The 18,393-nt window shown below is 42.2% G+C and overlaps 1 protein-coding gene across 1 annotated transcript in view; it reads right to left on the bottom strand.

Moving 5' to 3' along the window:
• Positions 1 to 2,201: 2,201 nt before the first annotated feature.
• The window catches only part of LTK (leukocyte receptor tyrosine kinase), a gene marked incomplete at both ends in the record, with an annotated part of 90,165 nt that continues 73,973 nt past the window's right edge, over positions 2,202 to 18,393 (bottom strand). The window contains 14 exons of the mRNA XM_082284214.1: positions 2,202 to 2,975; positions 3,604 to 3,694; positions 4,043 to 4,177; positions 6,082 to 6,183; positions 6,781 to 6,873; positions 9,184 to 9,281; positions 10,517 to 10,646; positions 12,636 to 12,700; positions 13,943 to 14,033; positions 14,739 to 14,925; positions 15,575 to 15,685; positions 16,429 to 16,581; positions 17,087 to 17,185; positions 17,690 to 17,932. Coding sequence (XP_082140340.1) covers positions 2,202 to 2,975; positions 3,604 to 3,694; positions 4,043 to 4,177; positions 6,082 to 6,183; positions 6,781 to 6,873; positions 9,184 to 9,281; positions 10,517 to 10,646; positions 12,636 to 12,700; positions 13,943 to 14,033; positions 14,739 to 14,925; positions 15,575 to 15,685; positions 16,429 to 16,581; positions 17,087 to 17,185; positions 17,690 to 17,932 — 2,372 coding nt within the window. The remainder of the gene's footprint in view (positions 2,976 to 3,603; positions 3,695 to 4,042; positions 4,178 to 6,081; positions 6,184 to 6,780; positions 6,874 to 9,183; positions 9,282 to 10,516; positions 10,647 to 12,635; positions 12,701 to 13,942; positions 14,034 to 14,738; positions 14,926 to 15,574; positions 15,686 to 16,428; positions 16,582 to 17,086; positions 17,186 to 17,689; positions 17,933 to 18,393) is intronic.

Consider the following 18,393-nt stretch of genomic DNA (forward strand, 5'->3'; position numbering starts at 1 on the left):
CTACTACTGAAATTTGCCCCACACAGAGGGACCCCCTGAGGGACCCCTCTCTTCTGACCATCTGTCATTTTACAACACAATGGATTTGGAATTATTTCCACACCATATGGGTCTTTGCTGAAAGGTGGCCATCATCACCCTTTGTGTCTGGAAGTCACAGAAGGGCTGGTGTGAAAAGGGACCTCCAAAGATCATCTAGTCCAACCTTCCTGCTAAAGTAGGTTCACCTGCAGCAGGTTGCACAGGATCATGTCTGGGTAGGTTTCGAGTGTCTCTGGAGACGGAGACTCCACAGCCTCTCTGGGCTACCTGTTTCAGTGCTCTGTCTCCATCAAAGTAAACAACTTTTTTTTTCTCATACTCAGGTGGAATGTCCTGTGTTTCAGTTTGTGCCTGTTACCCCTTGACCTGTTGCTGGGTACCACTGAAATGAGTCTGCTCCTGTCCTCTTGACACCTGCTCGTAAGATATTTGTATGCTCTGAAATGACATTGTACAAAACTGTCCGTTCTAAAGTCAAAGGTCTAAAACTATAGAAAGCGTGGAGCAAATATCAATTCAGACCAAAAAAGCATAAACCTGTGTCAAAGATGCCTTTCACTGAGGATGGATTCAGACTCTTCATTCTGTGCTTTTCTTTACCACAACTCAGTCGTGTCCACCCTGACTGATGTAAAGGACAGGAACTCCATGTGGTCAAAGCAAATCCTCGCCTGCTGGCCTGCACCTTCAGACTGTACATGCAGCTGATCACTAAGCATAAAGCATGTACCAGAGAACCTCTTGCCTCAGAAAGGAGCCAGAGAATTCTACAACTGGCATCTCTCCACACAACTTGATTACATACAAAGTATGTAATTTGCCACTGTAGGTTGACAGTGTTGACATTCAGGAGTAATACAAGGATAGAATGCTTCCAAGACTGTTCAGACTCAATCCAAACTATTTGCCTTTTCAGTCTCCTTATTTTGCAGCTTTAATCCATAAACACCCATTTAGATCCTAAACAACTGAAGAAAGCTTTAGAAATGAGCTGTTTTGGAAACAAACAACTACATTTACCAGCAAGTCTCTGCACTTGCAAGGCAAGGAACAATTACAACCTGCTCAGCTGTGTGAAGCCAAGTCATGGTTTTGGCTTTCTCAAATGATTTAGCTATTCAACTTTCCTGTATAAAGAACACCCGAAGTAGGGTTTACATTAGATTTCCCTTCACTATTCCTCTCCTTTGCATTACTTTCTACCTCAGAGTATTAAAACCAAGAACTCCAGCACACCAAATGCTAGACAGTTACCCAAGAACTTCAGCTTAGTGCTTACCAACATAGCACAGGGAACTAATGCTGAATATCAAAGTACTTACAAAAATGAGATTCATCTTAAGTAAAGTCCATTAAAAGATAAAGACAGTCCATTTCCATCATGCCATGCAGCTCACCCTTCCTTGAAAAACCACCTGCCCCTTCTATGCCCGGAGCTGTGAGGAAAGCAACACCATGAGGCAAGCAGCACATTTCCTTCAATATTCAAAGGAATACTATCAGCTCCACCAGCAACTGCTTTTTTGATGGTAAATGTTTTCCTCTTCATTGCTTGTTTACAAAGCACATGCTCAGAGGAGCCTGATTTTTTTTTCTTTCGTTCTTCCTACTGCTTCCAATTTGAGCAATAGCTTCCACAAGGTCTACTAATAAAACAGATGCAAATGTGGCTGCTATTTTTTTTTACTTCCCTTATAGTGCATAAGCATTAGTAATTCACCAGAACTGTAAAAAGCTCTTGGGAATGTTGCTGCTTGCAACCAACAGCACACATTTTTGGATTCTTGGTTCAGAAAGAAGCATAAGCTGTGTTGGTCATTATTTCTATCCAAATGCTGCAGCTGGATGGTAGGTCCATTTCTTTTCACCTGAGCAGATTGAGAAGGAATTCTTTCCTTATTAACTGTATTCTGAATCAGACAAGCAATGCCATTGTTCTCCACTTCTAAGCTGGTTCAGTGGAACACATTTGAAGGACAGAGATAGAAATGCAAGTGTCTTTTACAGTCTGGGGATCCAGTAGGTAGACAGAGGAAGCAGAACATTCCTGATGTTGAAACTTCACCCATCTGAAGGAATTAAAGTGGAGGAAGTAAGTGAAACAGGAAGCAGTCCTTTCAGACACACACATTCCCTGATCTTTGGAAGAACCATTTCTACTATACTGGAGTAACACTCAGGTCATCTGATAAAGACAGACCAGAGTCCCTCTCTCTTGACGTTTTCTCTGTTTTACAAAAAGGCTTTTCATCTCTGTGCAGACTGGAGCTCCTTAGCACAGCTGCTCTGACCTCAGCTAAGGCTGATGGCTGGTGCTCAGCGCTATAGCACAGGTCATCATAAGCATAATTTACATTGCCACAGGGGAAAGTCTGGAGTTTCACCAGTTCAATCCCACTGATATCCAGGTGAGGGCAGGTACTTCGACCTGGAGATGCTGGAGATGCCCGAGAGCTAGGAGAACTGCAATTCCCATCAAAACCTGAGTCTTCCCGCTCTGGATTTGCTTTGAGCTTGGAGCTGGGGCTGAAGTGACAGATATTCTCTAGCACCCATGATCCATAGGTTGGGTTCCAAAGATTTTTTGTTTTGTTTTTAAGTCTGTGGGCAGATGGATTGCTGAGCTCCAACTTCTGGTTTGAGGTCTGCTGGAACCACGACCCACTGTTGAAATCACTGAGGCATGGCAGGCTGGGCCCTCGGGCAGTCCAGTTGCTCAGGTTCTCCACCAGTAGCTCTTGTGGACATTGTACAAGTTTGTGCCCAGCATGGTGGGATTCCAGTGTCTTAGGTGTTGTCTGAGGTGTGAGAGAAGGGCTTACCAGCATTGGCACTATCCCACTGGAAATGTTTGGGCGCATGACCGTACTTCCTTCATCCTCTGGTGTGGGGCTACACTCCATGGGCAGCTCAGTGTTGATCACATCAGGGTCCTGAAAAACAGAGACAAGAATCTGTTACACCTTCAGGGTGACTGTCACAGGTTTGGGCAATACTGCGCATCATACAAGGTGCTCCGTTCCGTCTGGGTATCATGTGCTGTTGGGACTCACATGCTTCCTTTGAGAAGAGACTGTGCTTCACTGAAATCAGTGACTAAGATGGGGGCCTGTAGTATAAAATTTCTCTCTTGAGAGGTTGGATCCAGACCTGTAGCTATTAAATGCTACTGGATGGTGAACTCACTGTGCCATTTCATTCCCCCTCTCCACTCCATAACTATTCAGCTGTGGCTTTTGAGAAACATTAGGCAAGGTCAGAATATGGACCTGAAAGAGATCTAAGTACCTTTCCATCACAAGGTGAAGAACATTTTGCTATTGAATAAGCTGAGAGCTAAAAGCATCCATTTGCACAGGTACCGTGTATGCTCATTTTGGCTGGGTGGAAGATGGGAGAGTGAGGATGGACACTGGAAAAGAGCCAACAGAACCATCACACTAGTAGAGTAATTATATCAGTCTGTCGGGACCCTTCACTTGCTTTAAGGACTAAAGCTAATGTCTTTGGATAGTTGGCATTCCATGGATTATCATCCACCTCGATACCAAAGACCACTACCTGTGTGCAATACTTGATCCTTTCCAGGATGGTAGAGAAGTTTGGCCGATACTCTGGGCTGTGCTGCCAGCACTGTGTCATGATCCGGTACCTTAAAGTAAGCAAAAAAATAAAAATTGATCAAGAAAGATTATTTTGTAAAAAGTGTTTCAGTATGAAGTGATCAGGGCTCCAAGGAACCACGCTTGGTACATGGCCCAAAGGAGGAGTGCAAAAGTGGGTATGTAATTTCTATATCCCTGGATCCTGTCTGATTAGGGAACCACTACTTCAAGCAAATCCTGTAGTGCTCTAAGCTGTATACAAGAGGCAGCTCAAGAGATGTTTAGCAATACCCACCTAACACGGAGGGCAATCACCATTCCCTGACTAGAGGTGTCTTTGTCTACTTGTCTGACACCTACTATACCTTGGTTTGTGAGAGAAAAGAAATACTTACACTGGTCCTGGACAGTTTTTTGGTGGATCCATTCTTCCTCCACTGGTAACAAATTCCAGCACCTCCTGATTGGTTTTGCAAGGGTAGGGCATGTAGCCTAGAGAGAAAATTTCCCAAAGCAGCACTCCAAAGGACCTGTGTCAGAAACCAGCCAACAGTACCAATCAGGTTTCATTCGTGCCCCACAAACCTAGCTTGCAGCTGTGTAGGCAACACAACAGCAATGACCTTTCAAAGCTGCAGTTCAACCACAGTAATGTGCAATTAGTGTGATTATGAGTCAATGTCTACATAAAAAGACACCCCAATCATTCAAAACCTTTGCTTAAGCTCCAGAACAAGTTTTGCAGAGGTTTCAAAATATTTAACAACTCTGAAGGTGTTCTTTCTGCTGCATTCATTATTACTACAGCAGGAAATGCCAGAGTGCCCTTGGCTGTGTATGGTCTAACCGAAAAGAACTGTTAGATATGGCATGGATGTTTCTTGCCTTACTTGGGAAAACTTGAGATGTTTGTCTAGACCAATACTTTTGGTGCCAGTAACTTGGCTTCAGGTTGAGCTCTGGGTGGTAGAAGCCCAAGGCAAGAAGCTGTGACCTTGCAAAACAAAGGGGAGGAGGACCTGTGGCACTGCCAGGTGACTGGACACTCAGAGACACAGCAGGAGCCAATGACTCCAGACTGTGGCACGCTTAGACTGTGAGAGTAAAAAGCCCAGGGCTTCCTTTGCTTGGGGTCCCTCCTCAGAGGACCAAGCTCAAGTAGTTGTTTTGTTGTTGCATCTTGATTAAAATATTTTAAGGATCCCGACCTCTGAGCCCCTGCTATGGGAAACCTGTGGCCAAGCTGGTAAGGAAACCTGGCTTGACTGTGAGTGTGGGGGATGTAGCTGTGAAAGGGCCTCTACCCAGCTCAGGTGGTGCGAGTGTGACTGGATGGTCAGGCAGGGACTTTCAATTGTTTCCTTAATATTTGGATCAGTGTTTCAGAACAAGATGCTCAAGTACAACATCAAGGAAGAGACATCCAGTGAAACTGAAAGGCAGCAGCATTTCTGATATGGTTGTGCTTTTTTACATCCACAGGTCAGATAGTCAGTGCCACTAGAAATTATGTGTGACTTAGACGCAAGGAAGTCAAGAGAGTTCTGCCAGGAGATCAGCAGGGTCAGAATTTTCAGAGCCACTTTTTGCTACAAAGGTCAAAGTAATTTTCAGTATATGCATGTTACTTATAATAGCCCATTACAGGAACTGTAGCACTTTCCTTCAAAATATTTAGTGCTGGCTGCTCACAGTTTGGTGCTGATAAGCAATCCCTTGTCTTCCGGCATTGCTAACAACTTCAGGAAACTGGGTCAGTGTGGCATTTGAGGGAATGTCTCAGTACAGCATATTGAAGGATCTACTGTACAGAGAAAGAGGCATTCTTAAGCAACTGGAAAGCTTCCATTCCCCAGCACCTGTGCATGAATGTGCCACTGTTGAGGAAGTGCTTATTTTAAAGAAAGCTCAAGTTGCATGAGAAATCAATTCATAAATATTGCTTCCTCAGCAAACAGCAAGGACTTCTGATTAAATGTGCTGTCATTTTATATGCAGCAAGAAAAAATATACAAAAGAGTAATCATGGGTGGTACAGAGACAGTCATTTACAAGGTATGTAAGCAGACCCTGTCACTGATGGAAACTGGAAGATTCTGAAGGCCAAGGGAAGTATTTGATAATACTTGTCTGGATTTTTAACTGAGATTCTTCAAAATCTAATCCGCTTTTGCTTTTCACTTCTTGATTGGCTTTATATGATACTCTACATTTATGAATAGCAAATTTTTATTACCTCTATTTACATTAGACTTTTAAATTCTTATTCGGGATTCTTTAGCCATACTTCTGAATGCAGTGGGAAGACTTCTCTTATTTTTCTGGGAAATTCTGACATTTTTTAAGGTTCCTGCTCAGCACACTTTTTTCTTGAGCAGTACATTTCTTGATGCTTTTCAGCGAGTAGCAGAAGTGGTTAAAAGACATTTATTACCAGGTATCAGTCTTGGAGGTGAAAATGCCCTCTAGAAAAGCTTCTGGTGGCATCCACTTGACAGGAAGCATGGCTCTTCCTCCCTTGCGGTAGTAACTTGCTCTGGGAAAGACAAAATGCACAGAGAACATCATGCAGCCTGAAAGGGCTTGATACAGAAAAGATCACCACGGTAACAGCAGCTGGGGATTGCATGTAACAGTGGGGGCCAAGTGAGAAAAAGGAAAAGTCATCAACACAAATAGTGCATTGAAGCAGGATTTTATATGCTCTTTGCGACTGAGATGGAAACTGAGGATGTTCTTGTGCGCAGCTGAAGACACCAAACTTGCTAGTGCTTTGCACAGGGTGTTAATGCAGCAAGTCTTCTTGAAAAAAAGTGAGAATTGTGGTTTCTGGGGTTTTTAAATTTTATTTCAATTTGAGATTATTCATGATCAAGTAGCTAATAAATTTGCCTATGCTTGGTTTAGTGTCCACAAGTGTTTGTAGTTTCCTGGGACCACAGTCGAAGTGGATTGGTTCATAAGCGTAGATGTGCTAATTTACAGTCTGTTAACACAAGTTAGTTAACTGGTCATCAAATTCAGACACCTAATGGATGGTTCCACTGCTTCACATGTCATGAGACAGTTCAGACTGACCAAAATTTTACAGATTACTGAGTTACTCACAGAACTGAAATTGCCCTTCACTTACCTGTAAATATCCCTGGCCATTCCAAAGTCACCAATTTTGGCTATTCGTCCTGCTCCAGTACAGGTCAAAAGGCAATTCCTTGCAGCTATATCTCTTAAAAAAAATTTAAGGAATTAATTCTAATTCTAAACTCTTAGGTAGTTAAAGGAATTAAAAAAAAAATATTAGACCCAGTCCTGCAAGTGTTAGTTGAGCAATCTTTATACAAATGAGCAGAGCCCTGTTAAAAAGAGAAAGAATTCCAGTTACATTATAATTTTTATTAACCACAATTCTTAAACTGCATTTGAGTTATATCTTCTACCCAGCATTTGCCAAGCTTTCCCCATTCACACCTTCTTTCACAAAAGCAGAAAACAGCATCAGTAGAAGAGGAACAGATCCAACTTCTTTTGTTTCAACCACATTATGACAGATACCTTTCTTGCTCTATTTTTTTAAAGGGGGACATCTCAGCAATGTCACCATCAGTTACAGATGTGATGCTGTTGGGCAATCTTAGTAAACTGCTTGAAAAGATACATAGAACCAGATTTGGTGATCTGTTGCTTTGCTACTTCTGGATATCTCCCCTGGAATCAAGCAAAGCTCCATATGGAAGCAGCTGTTTGCTGGGTGCAAGTTTAGCTTGTGGGAAATGGAAGTGATGCCTTTGTGGCCAAGGCTAAAAGATTTCTGTTCATTTAAAATATGCATTCTGAAAAGAAACTCATTAAAATCATAGCACTGTGGGGGTCCTGTTGACTGCCAAGATAAATAAGCTCCTTGAACAACTCGTGTTTCTTCGCATTGCCAGCCTTGAAAAATCTCTCAGGATTTGGAAGTCAGGTTCAACTTTCTCTTCCATTATCAGCTGTAATTCCTAGATGACAATTCCTGTGCTGTAGAGACCTCTCTACAGCCCCACTACACTACCTTTTACCCCTAGGATTCCTGATATATGTAATGAAAACATTCATTTCCCAACCCACTCTAAGTAATGCGGACATCCCTAACAAATACTAATACAAAACCTGAGGGAAATTCCTTGTGTTCAGATTTATTGAATTGTTGTCTAAGACAAAATGAATCCATTTCCAGTTGCTTATATTAGAGATCTAACAGTGCAAAGATTGACCCAGAGATTTTTTTTTTTAAAGTGATAAGTTGCTGTTACTATTACAGTAAGGATTCTTAAAAAACAATGCTGTAGTGATTAACTCAGAAGTTTCCAATTAGAATACTGATCCTCTCATGTAATCATTACGAGATCCAAGAGCCAAAACTTGTTGCACATTCTTACTGCTCTCTTTTAACGACAGAAAACTCTAACCCTTTTCCACCGGAACTTCCTTATTGTGGCAATATAAATGAGTCTGAAAACTGTTTCACATGTTCCAATCATAAAGCCATATAACATATTACCATATCTCAGCCTCATGGCTTTGTGCTCCAGCTGCTGCTTGCCATTGTTTGCCTAGGTTTCTGCAGCCCCTGCACACTGTTGCCCATCTCCGTGCTGTGCAGGCCCACACGTAGGTATGCGTGCTGTGCATGTGGGTGAGTTTGTTGCCTGCTTGCTCATCTCCAGGCTGCACCTTGGCTTGGTTGGAGCCTGTGTGTCCCTCTGGTGTGCAAGAGCTCTCCTCTCCTTTACACACAAGGGCTGAACACAGCATGCACTTCATAGTAAGGTATCCAGCTGCCCACTGTGCCTGGGAACATTATGAGCTGAAAAAATTCTTTGTCAAAAACAAAGGATTCAATACCCAACTGGGTAAAAGGATAACTATAACCTTTTTCTCTTCTATAATATTTTGTTTTTATTTGAAGCACGCTATATCAACATTTTTTTGCTCAACAAATGAGTAAAAAGGAGTTTGAAGAGACAAATACAGGCTTCCCAACACCATGCAGCAGTTCAGCCACTGAGCTGGGAAAGAAGCCTGAGATGTGTTTTTATGTCCTGTTATCTCTGCTCTACCCTCCTCTAGTCTTTGGCTCAAATATTGTGTACTGTCCTGTGCTGGTGGAATAGGGAAAGCATTTAAGTCAAGATGGGGAGATAAGGAAGCAAATAAACACCTTATTGTCTTTTGAGCCAACACAGAGTGACACTACCATCTAGTGGACTACAGGGCTCATCTCAATTGTCTTTACATTGCAGGCACCCGAAAATTAATACATAAACCCTCTCACTTGGAACAGAACATTCCTCTCCCTCCAGGAGTGCAAAGAACAGTGCAGAGCCTAACTCCTAACAAAAACCAGGGAGATCCACCTGGACATCTAAGCACAAGCCTGTATTGGTAGAGGAAATAATCTGTCTCCCCTGTGGAGATTAGTCCTGTCTAATCCACTGCAAATAGAAAGTGTATGAGCCTCATGCACCTTGAGACACATCAGAAGAGACTTTTCTCCTACCTGTGGATGAAATGATTCTCTTCCAGATATTTACAGCCACAGGCAATATCCCTAGCTATGTTCAGCAGGTCCTGCATTGTTAACGTGGATGGTTGATTCTGGAAAAGGACAGGAAATGGTAAGGTAGGGATAGTGGAGTAGAAGAATATAGTTCAGGCAGGGGATAATCAGAGAGGGACAGAAGATGGGAAAGGGAGAGACATACATAGAGAATGGGGGAAGGGTTAAATGAGTCAGGAGCAAAGAGGAACATAAAGCAGATCAAAGCAAAGAGTTAGAAAATGAGTAAACTCTTATTTAAAACCCAAAACTTTCAGGAGATTTCACCTCTTTTGAGCACCGTACATGAGTGCAAGCTAGCAAGAGATTTATGGCCTGGTGTGAATAGCCTGTTAAAGGGGGTGGGAGAGAGCTATTCCCTACTGTGTTATGTGAAACCAAAAGACAAGCAGGTTTAAAAGGTGAGATGGAATAGAAAAAAAAGGCACCCACTTCTAAAGAATGAGTCAATAAATTATCAATAGAAATTAGTGCATGAACAAGAGAGAGAGAAAGAGAGATAGTAAAGATGCACAAGTGCACATCTTTACACCAACATCAGCATTCATCAGCTTATCTGTCCTGGTAGAAGAACAGTGATTACCCTCAGGAGCAGTATGCAAAAAAGGGATGCTTTACCACAGGACTCCAGGACTAGTACTAACCCTCCACCATCTGCACTTCCCTAAGAACAATAAAGAAGACTTTTTCCAGGAGTCCTGTTTATTTTCACCCCCTTATATAATTACCCATGGGGAAATTTTCTCAGTTTTTCTCTAGGAACTTATTTATTACTCTCAGGAAGAGTGAGGAGAAATTACTACGCTGCTAATCAAAGCCCGAGATATATCAAATAAATTAGGCTCAGCTCTTCAACTGGTATAAATTTGTGCCTCTCCATATGGTGCCAATGCACACCTGCTGAAGACTTAGTGTTATGAATTCTGATTATAACTTAGCTCCTCACGTGCCATCTCAGTACACTGAAAACAAAGCAGGTACTGAGGAAAGAAAGCCCATTAATTTGTAGTCTAATTAACAGAGAAGTCTGGAATGGTAGGACAAGGTTTTACTATTTCCTCCTCAGTTACTAATAAACTGGAATTTCTGGCCCTGCTTTCATTTTGTCTCAATGCCATCTGCTTGCATCAAGCAGACACAGGTATCCGGAAGTCTGTGGCAGCTGGGACACACGCACAGCCTAGCTTGGCTTCAGTGCCTTTTTCCAATTCATAAAAACATAAAAGCACTCATGCTGAAATCAACCACAAGCCTAGCAAGTAAGTTCTCTCACCATCCTGGGTCGGTTCTGCCGAAGAAAGCTCTTCATGTCTCCTCCAGCCATGAGCTCCAGCAGAATGAAGCGAGGCAGCGTCTGTAGGCTGACACCGATGCACTGCACAATATTCTGGTGATTGAACTTACTGAAAGCCAAGATCACAGCACATGGAAGAGAAACACAGCATTAGTACCTGGCCAACATCTGGCACACTCTCATTATGCCTTGAGATTTGACAACCTGGATTGAAGCAAATCCTGATGTGGTTACCAAAAAAAACTTCAGACATATCAAAATGCCTCTCTGGTTATGACAGCTCCAAGAACAGGGTTATGCCTGGCTTTGCCCATGAAAAGCCTTCAAGAGAAGGTATGAAAAGCTAAAAGCAAAGCAGAGCCTTCTGTCTGTGAAGAGAGAATTTAATGGGCACACTGACTGAAAGATGAGAGTGACATGAGAGGGATAAGAAAGTTAAGCATGCAAATTTCATTGGCATTTGTGATACAAAGTCCTGACTGGTAGGGATTTTAATTCAGCATTGGTTATTTTAGACATAGTGTTGTCTAGCTGGGGGACGCAGTTCAGTGTTTAGTCTGCCAGAGGGACTCCGCTAATACCTTTTTCAGCAGCTGCCTTTGTGATTCTACTTTTTACAAAAGGAAGCTGAGGTTGTCGTGAGGCACAGTAAGACTCAGTCATTAGACAGCAGCATCTTCCCTTAGATAATGATTACCTAGATAATAAAGGAACTAAAAATAGAAAGGAAGTTGGGGAAAAGAAAGAGTCATGTGCTACTAAGTGAATCAAGGCACTCCTTAATTGATTAAAATTGCTCTTTAAAAAAAGCATACATCAGTGTTACCTCCTGTTCAGCTACCAAAGTTCTTGCAGACTGTAGGGAGTCATGAGATTCATGTTTTAATAGCAGAAAACCAGCATCTAAGTATGAGATGGGCCAGACAATGAGAAGAGGAACTTCAAATTGCACAAATTCAAAATGGATTAATTCTGAACACTTACAATCAACCCCGGCTATGCTACCATTTTAAAGTCACCCTTGACCCTACTATTGTTTTAAGGTTATGGATTTCTGTTAATGAAGTAAACTCTAAGACTGGAATACTTAAAGTACAGGTGGTAATAGGAGTGGCTGTCGGTTATCTTTTCCAGGAAGGTTTTATAGATCTTATAATTCACTGTCAGAAGGTCATGCAGATGGGACCTTATAAAGGTTCTGTCAGCTTGCAAAGACATCAAATCAAATGCAGAACACATCTGTACGAAAATGTTTTACCTTCTTACTCCTCTGAACAGGACCAGCAGAACCAATCAACAGAAATCTTTGTTAAATTGTTGTGATGATTTTTGGGTGGGATAGAGTTAATTTTCCTCACAGTAGCTCATATGGTGCTATATTTTGTATTCGTGATCAAAACAGTGTTGATAACACATTGATATTTTAGCTACTGCTGAGCAGTGCTTACACAGCATTAAGGTTTTTCACACACACACCCACACATACACCCACCTCCCCCGCAGTGAGAAGGCTGTGGGGACAAGAGGTTCTGAGAGGACACAGCCAGGACAGCTGGCTCCAGCTGACCAAAGGGACATCCCGTACTGGATGGTGTCATGCTCAGCAATAAAAGCTGGGGAGGAGGGGAAAGGGTCATTCAGAGTTTGGCATTTGTCTCCCCAAGTAGCTGCTGTGCATGATGGAGTCCTGTTTTCCTGGGATAGCTGAACACATGCCTGCTCATGGGAAGTAGGGAACAAATTCTTTAATGCTGCTTGGCTTCCTCACACAGATTTTGCTTTACCTATTAAACTGTTTTTATCTCAACCATGAGCCATCTCGTCCTTCTGATTCTCTTCTCCGTCCCACTGCTGTGCAGCCAAGTTGCCTACTGGCATTAAAGCACCAGAGATGGGCAAAAAAAGAACCTCAGTTACCTTGTTTGAGGTAAACAAGTAGCTAAAACCAGTAACTTATATGCTATCAAAACACCTTCTGGTGAAAAATAAGACTGAATTTTTTTCTGAACACTGGCAAGGGGATAAATGATTCTATGATAACTTGCATTACTCTTTTTCCCCCTGCCCACCATCAGTAAAAAAAACCCTTAAACTATACCTGATAATCAATGCTTCCATCAGGAAATCCATCTCATCCTGCTCAGAGCAGACTTCTGGCAGGGTCTGTTGGGAGGTAAATGCAGTGAGGGCCACCCCACCAAAGAATTGAGAATATTTGCATGTCCACCAGAGAAAAAAGAAAAAAAAAAAGGAAAAAAAAAAGAGTGAGCATGTAACACGTAAATCATCTCAGGAACCTATGAGCAGGGGCTCATCCTTTCAGTGTGCAGTTTGTTGCACTGCATGTGACCCATCTGCTAGTTAAAGTAAGAACAGGAAACCACTGACTTACCTGAAGATTTTTCTGTGTGAATTGAACTCTATGCATACTTCTGGAGCAAAAATAGCTTCAGATACACATCACGAGAAATATTAGGTAGGAGCTTACACACCTAGAAAGCTCTTTATAATGACATTTATTCTCCCTTTTCTTTGTGTCCACATTGCAGCACATGCTTGCATGTCCTATGACACATACAAGCCACTTGATTTAAACACGTGTGTCACACGCCCCTATAGCTTTCTTTCCTACCATCAGATTTGGACAGCATCTTCTGCTGATACAGATGAACTGGACTATCACAAATGAACAACATGCTGATCTTCTTTTGTTTGCCACTGTGCTCTGGTGCTTTTTCCAGTCTGGATAGTGAAACTGAGTTGGGCAGGTCCAACTGCTTATTAATGTCCTGGGTTTTCATCCACAGTGGCACAGGGAAATTCATTACATAAAAGACAGGATTAATAAGAGTAGAACTTCTTTTTATTAACAAAGGCTGTGTTCTTGAGCTGAACTCACAGAAGGAGATTTGGTTCTCTAAGTAACAAGCTTATAAAATAACAGAAGCAGACTATGAGCATCCTTAACTTCAGGGCTGAGTAACTGACAAATCCTGAGGCAATAGCAGTAATTTCAGAGAAAACCAGCCTGTCATCTCTTGCCATTAATGATAGGGAAATTAGTGTGATATAACAATATATATTTACAACAGCATCTTTAACACTGTGCAATATCAAGGGACTACCTGAAAATTTCACATAGAGTAGAAAAACATTACTCTTGGTATAAAGGGAACTGAGAAACTATACAAAATTTTAAATACATCATGTGATAAACTTAGGAGAAAGAAAGCACTCAAATCAAAGCTGATAATGCCTGGATAGAGCAATGTGTGTGAGCCTGCATCACACATATGCATATGACATTAAGCATGTGATCAAAGTGAATTTTCAGCTGGGATAGTGATAAGATAACATGGCTCTTATGGGTAATTATTGCTGTATAAGAAATTTGTGGGTACTGACCTTGATAGCCACTTGTAGAGGGTTGGGATCCCCTGCAATGCCTACCACGGTTCCCTCATAAACCTCACCAAATGCACCATGTCCTAGTGCCCTGCAAGAAAAGAAGAGAGGGAACAGACGTTTTATGTTCTTGGATCCAGTGTTGGCCAAGCTCTTCTCTTCATCCAGTCCAAGACAAATCAACAACAGAGTTTTGGTTTTGTCTCAAAACTTCTGAAAATAGCTTATCAGTATTTCTGTTACTACCACTAAAATAACAAGGTTGGATCCCTGATGGTTCTGAACAAAAAATAGACCTGCTCAGTCCTAGGGCCTATCACCAAGTATGGCAATAGCAAGACAAGAGAAAAATGTAAAACAACAGAATAAAGATGACTCCAGACTGATGTCTTCAGGAGATTCTGTAAGACATAAGATTGATCAAATTTTTCCTTCTGAAGTTTATATAACTTTGATCAGTATCATCTGGATGGCATGGAGTTGAAGAGCAACCTAGTATCTCCTTGTGACAGGAAATTTCCTTGTGATATGAAATGCTGAAACAGACATACTGCTATAGATTTGGAAGGGAGCTACTGCCAGGAGGAAAGTGCAACAAAAACACAATCACAGTAGAGGTGAAATAGCTATGGTTGGGAACACAGAACAGGAGGCTCATGATCTTATACTTCTGCTTGAGAACTTTATGGAATCAAATTATCTTAGAGAACATAGCAAGTATCACGTCTGTTGTATTTTGGCTGACTTGCACTAGGTGCTTTGCAGTTAGTCAGAGAGGCAGCCCTTGTTTTCTCACCGAAGCAGAGATATGTTCTTCCGTGGGATCTCCTTCAGCTCATTCAGAGTGGCAGCCTTCCCTGCAAAGCAGTAGTTGGGGTTGTAATCAGTCATGATGACAGATGTACGAATTTTGCTCAGTTTATATTCTGGGCTCTGCAGTCGTGCTCTGGCTCCTTCCAGCTGCTGCTTCTTCAGGTGGTAAACTGCAGGTGGGGAGACAAATAAAAATGCACAAACAAGATCAACAACTGGATAGAAAAGGTAATGCTGGCCACACAGAACAGAGCAACACAAATCCCATAATTACAAATGGTCTGGAAACATCTTTAGCCTGCCAGTATCATGCTCTTCTTCACACTCTTCAGTGATTTAGTACTGGATATGCAAACAGTCCTGCAGGCACCTAATCACCTAGGAACAACTTAGGTTTCCTATGCTACTTTATGCACTGGCTGAGGAAGAGTCCTCCACAAGACATCTTGCTGACCTAGAGTCCCAAAAATCAAACTGTCTCCCTGAATGAATTATATATTCGATTACAGATTGTGATTGCATCCTGTATTGCAGTGGCTGCTACAGAAACACATGCTAAGAAGGCTTTCCTAGCTCTTGTGTTCTGTGGCAAATACCAGGGAAGAGCAGTCCTTACCCTTTGGGACTATGCTTGTGCCTAATTGTGGGTGGTGATGTTTCCTATCACTTCTTTTTCCCTGTTCCTCCAATCCACTTGGGAGAGCACAACACTTTGGCTCCAAGTATTGAAAGCACTGGCACATGGCCAGGTGGTCTCCTTTTGTCAAATTTAACTGGGAAAAGCCAAGTCAAATGGTGATAAGAAGTAATATATCTTACTGATAGACAGGCTGCCACAAGTGAGGATCATTCCAAGCACCACAATCACAGACACCACAACTAAGAGGAGGGGGAGAGGCAGCTGTCCCTCTGGTATAGGACCCTGGGGCACTGGAAGAATAAAAATAGAGGTGCATTAATCAGAAAACAACAAGAGCTACTGTAAAGCATCCCTCTGATGCTTGTATTTCAGAAAAGAGTACAGAGATCATGGTCAGAGCATCCTATAAAAATTATAGCAAATCCCTCTATAGCCCTGAAAGTTGAAAAAATACCTAAATAATTTAGAAATCATTGTGAAGAAAGAACACTAACTGATAAAACACAGATTTCTTATCCATTCTTCAGTTTTCTATAAATGGGTAACATCACTATTCATAAGTTGAAAATCTCTACAGTCTTGATCTTTTGGAGCTCCAAGAGACTGTGAGAGGAAATAAGTGTGAGTACAAAACATCATCTGACAGGCACAGTGGGAAACTGCTGTGGAAGGAAGTAATTTGTGGCTTAAATAACTCAGCAGTAGGTGGTACGTTATCCTGGAGAGGTATTTATGCTTAAATATCTGATACACTGAGCCCATTCAGGAAATTCACACCATGTCTCTTTACAGATATTTTACCTCCTGCCTAATCCAAATGGGAATGTTGGAAATGGTGGCAGAGATGCAGCTCAGCACATAAGCAAAGGTCATAAGGAATTCTCAGCCCTATGTTTGACTGACATTTCTCACAACACCTTGTCCACTGGAGCCACTCACTCTAACTAGGGAATTGAACATCAAAAAAGCCAGAAGGAGAGATGATATAAAGCACAGAGATGTTATCCAATGAGGCTAAAACGTGTCAACTTACCAGTGCAGGTGACATTGTCGTTGGCCAGCACAGCCCCCATCTCACATTGGCAGACTGGCAGGTTGGTGTCAGGGTCCCGCTTGCAGTTGTCTGAGTGGCAGTGGCTGCAGTTAAGATAGATCTGAACCTCCACCTCACCATGACTCTCCATGGCTGAACAAGGAATCAGACACAACAGGTGGGCTTAGTTCAGTTTTTCCTATCTTGTTCCAGTAAGGTAAAAAAAAACCAACAAAACAAAACCCATCAGGTACCTACAACTTCTCTCCTTCTCTGCAGGAGAGCAGATAGTCCAACACAGTGTGGACTTGTCAGAAGCCTGATGGGGATCAGTAGGGAAGAAGATATTTGGTTCCTTAAGCAAACAGAGAGGCCTTGAAGTGAATTGACCTGGAAAAGTCGGGGACTGAGGATGTGCGGTTGAACCTCATGACTGGTGACTCTCCTGGTTTAGAGATTGAGAGAAAAAAGGACCCAGAGCACTATGGAAATATTTAAAGAAATGACCACAGCTAAAGATCTGACCTGCAGCATGAAGTAAGCTTTAATGAAATGAATAAAAAGCAAAGACAGGAGAAGAGGGAGGAGAAGAGAGGAGATAGAGAGGAAGAAGGAAAAAGGAGGAAGAAAAGAAATGAGAATAAGAACCATATTGTACCTGCCAAGGGATGCAAGAAGATCTCTCCAATGGGGTTCACAAAAGAGATGCCATCCTGCCCACCAGCTGTGATATCATCAGTATCAGAGGCATGTCCTCCTGGGGAGAGAAGAGTACGGCCAGCTGATCAGTGCTGCATGCTGCAAAAAATGTGATGTCTCTGAAGGGTTGCATTCATTCCCATTCACCTGGAGTCACTCTGCAATCTTCCAGTGATATTGGATTCTACAATGTAAAACCCTCACTTGACCCAGCCAGTATCAAAGTTAGTGAAGCGACTTTATCTGATGTAGGTGTCTCAGTTCAGCAAGGTAGAAATATATTTGTTTTGAGCAGAAAAAGGAAATGAAACATTTTCCATGGGTAACTTGGGAATGGGTGAAGGGATGTTTCATCACACCTTCCAAATATTAGATCACATAGGAACACCTTTATAACCTTGATTTCCCCAGCTACAGAGAGATGGTGGAGAATAGGGTAGGTTTCATATCTGTGCCTCACCTCCTGCAGCAGTGTCCTCTGCACTAAGAGCACTAGCCCTGACCTGCAGGTGCGCTGAAGGGCACAAAATTAGTCATCATGACTATTCCCCAGGAGACTTACCTCTGTACCCTCCACCTCCTCCCCCAGAAGTACAAGCTCCTCCTCCCCCACCAAAACCACCAGAGGTGGTCCACTGGAGCTTGGCTAATGCCTGGGGACAGGCTTGACCTCCTTCTCCACCTTCCAGAAGGGACTTCCCAGCCTGAGGAAGCAGACTCTCATCTTGCCAGCCACCACCTCCACCTTCAGCCAGAGAGTGAGAAAAGAAAACAAGAATAGGTGAGGGAAGCACAAGCAGAGATTCTTTGTAGAGAGACAGAGATTAGCCCATATTAATTTCTTAAGTGCCTAGTTCAAGGTAAACCCTTCTTTAAGTTTAAAAGAATTTACAGACAAGCTCCTTGCTGCTATGGACAATAAAAAAGAGGAACTCTAGTGCACAGCCTGTGGTATGTGCTGCATAAACCAACACCTCAGCACCCATTTCTTGTGGCATTAAGAAAATAAAGAGCCGACCGCTCCCCTTCAGGATAACTGGTTAGGGCAGTCAGCCATGTGAGATGCTGAGTTCCCCAGGGAAATAAAAATAAATTGGTTTTCTACATCTCACTTTAGTGACCTCTCTGTAAGCCTACTACAGCAGGAAATGAACAACCACCGGAATTTTTTTTGCCTCTTAGGAATGGATTCTAGGCACAGCCATCACAATATTATAAATAAGCTTCCATTTCTGGTATGATTACCATAATATAATTGTTTTTGTT

The sequence above is a fragment of the Coloeus monedula genome (assembly GCF_965178545.1).
Source record: "Coloeus monedula genome assembly, chromosome: 6".
Taxonomy (NCBI): Eukaryota; Metazoa; Chordata; class Aves; order Passeriformes; family Corvidae; genus Coloeus; species Coloeus monedula.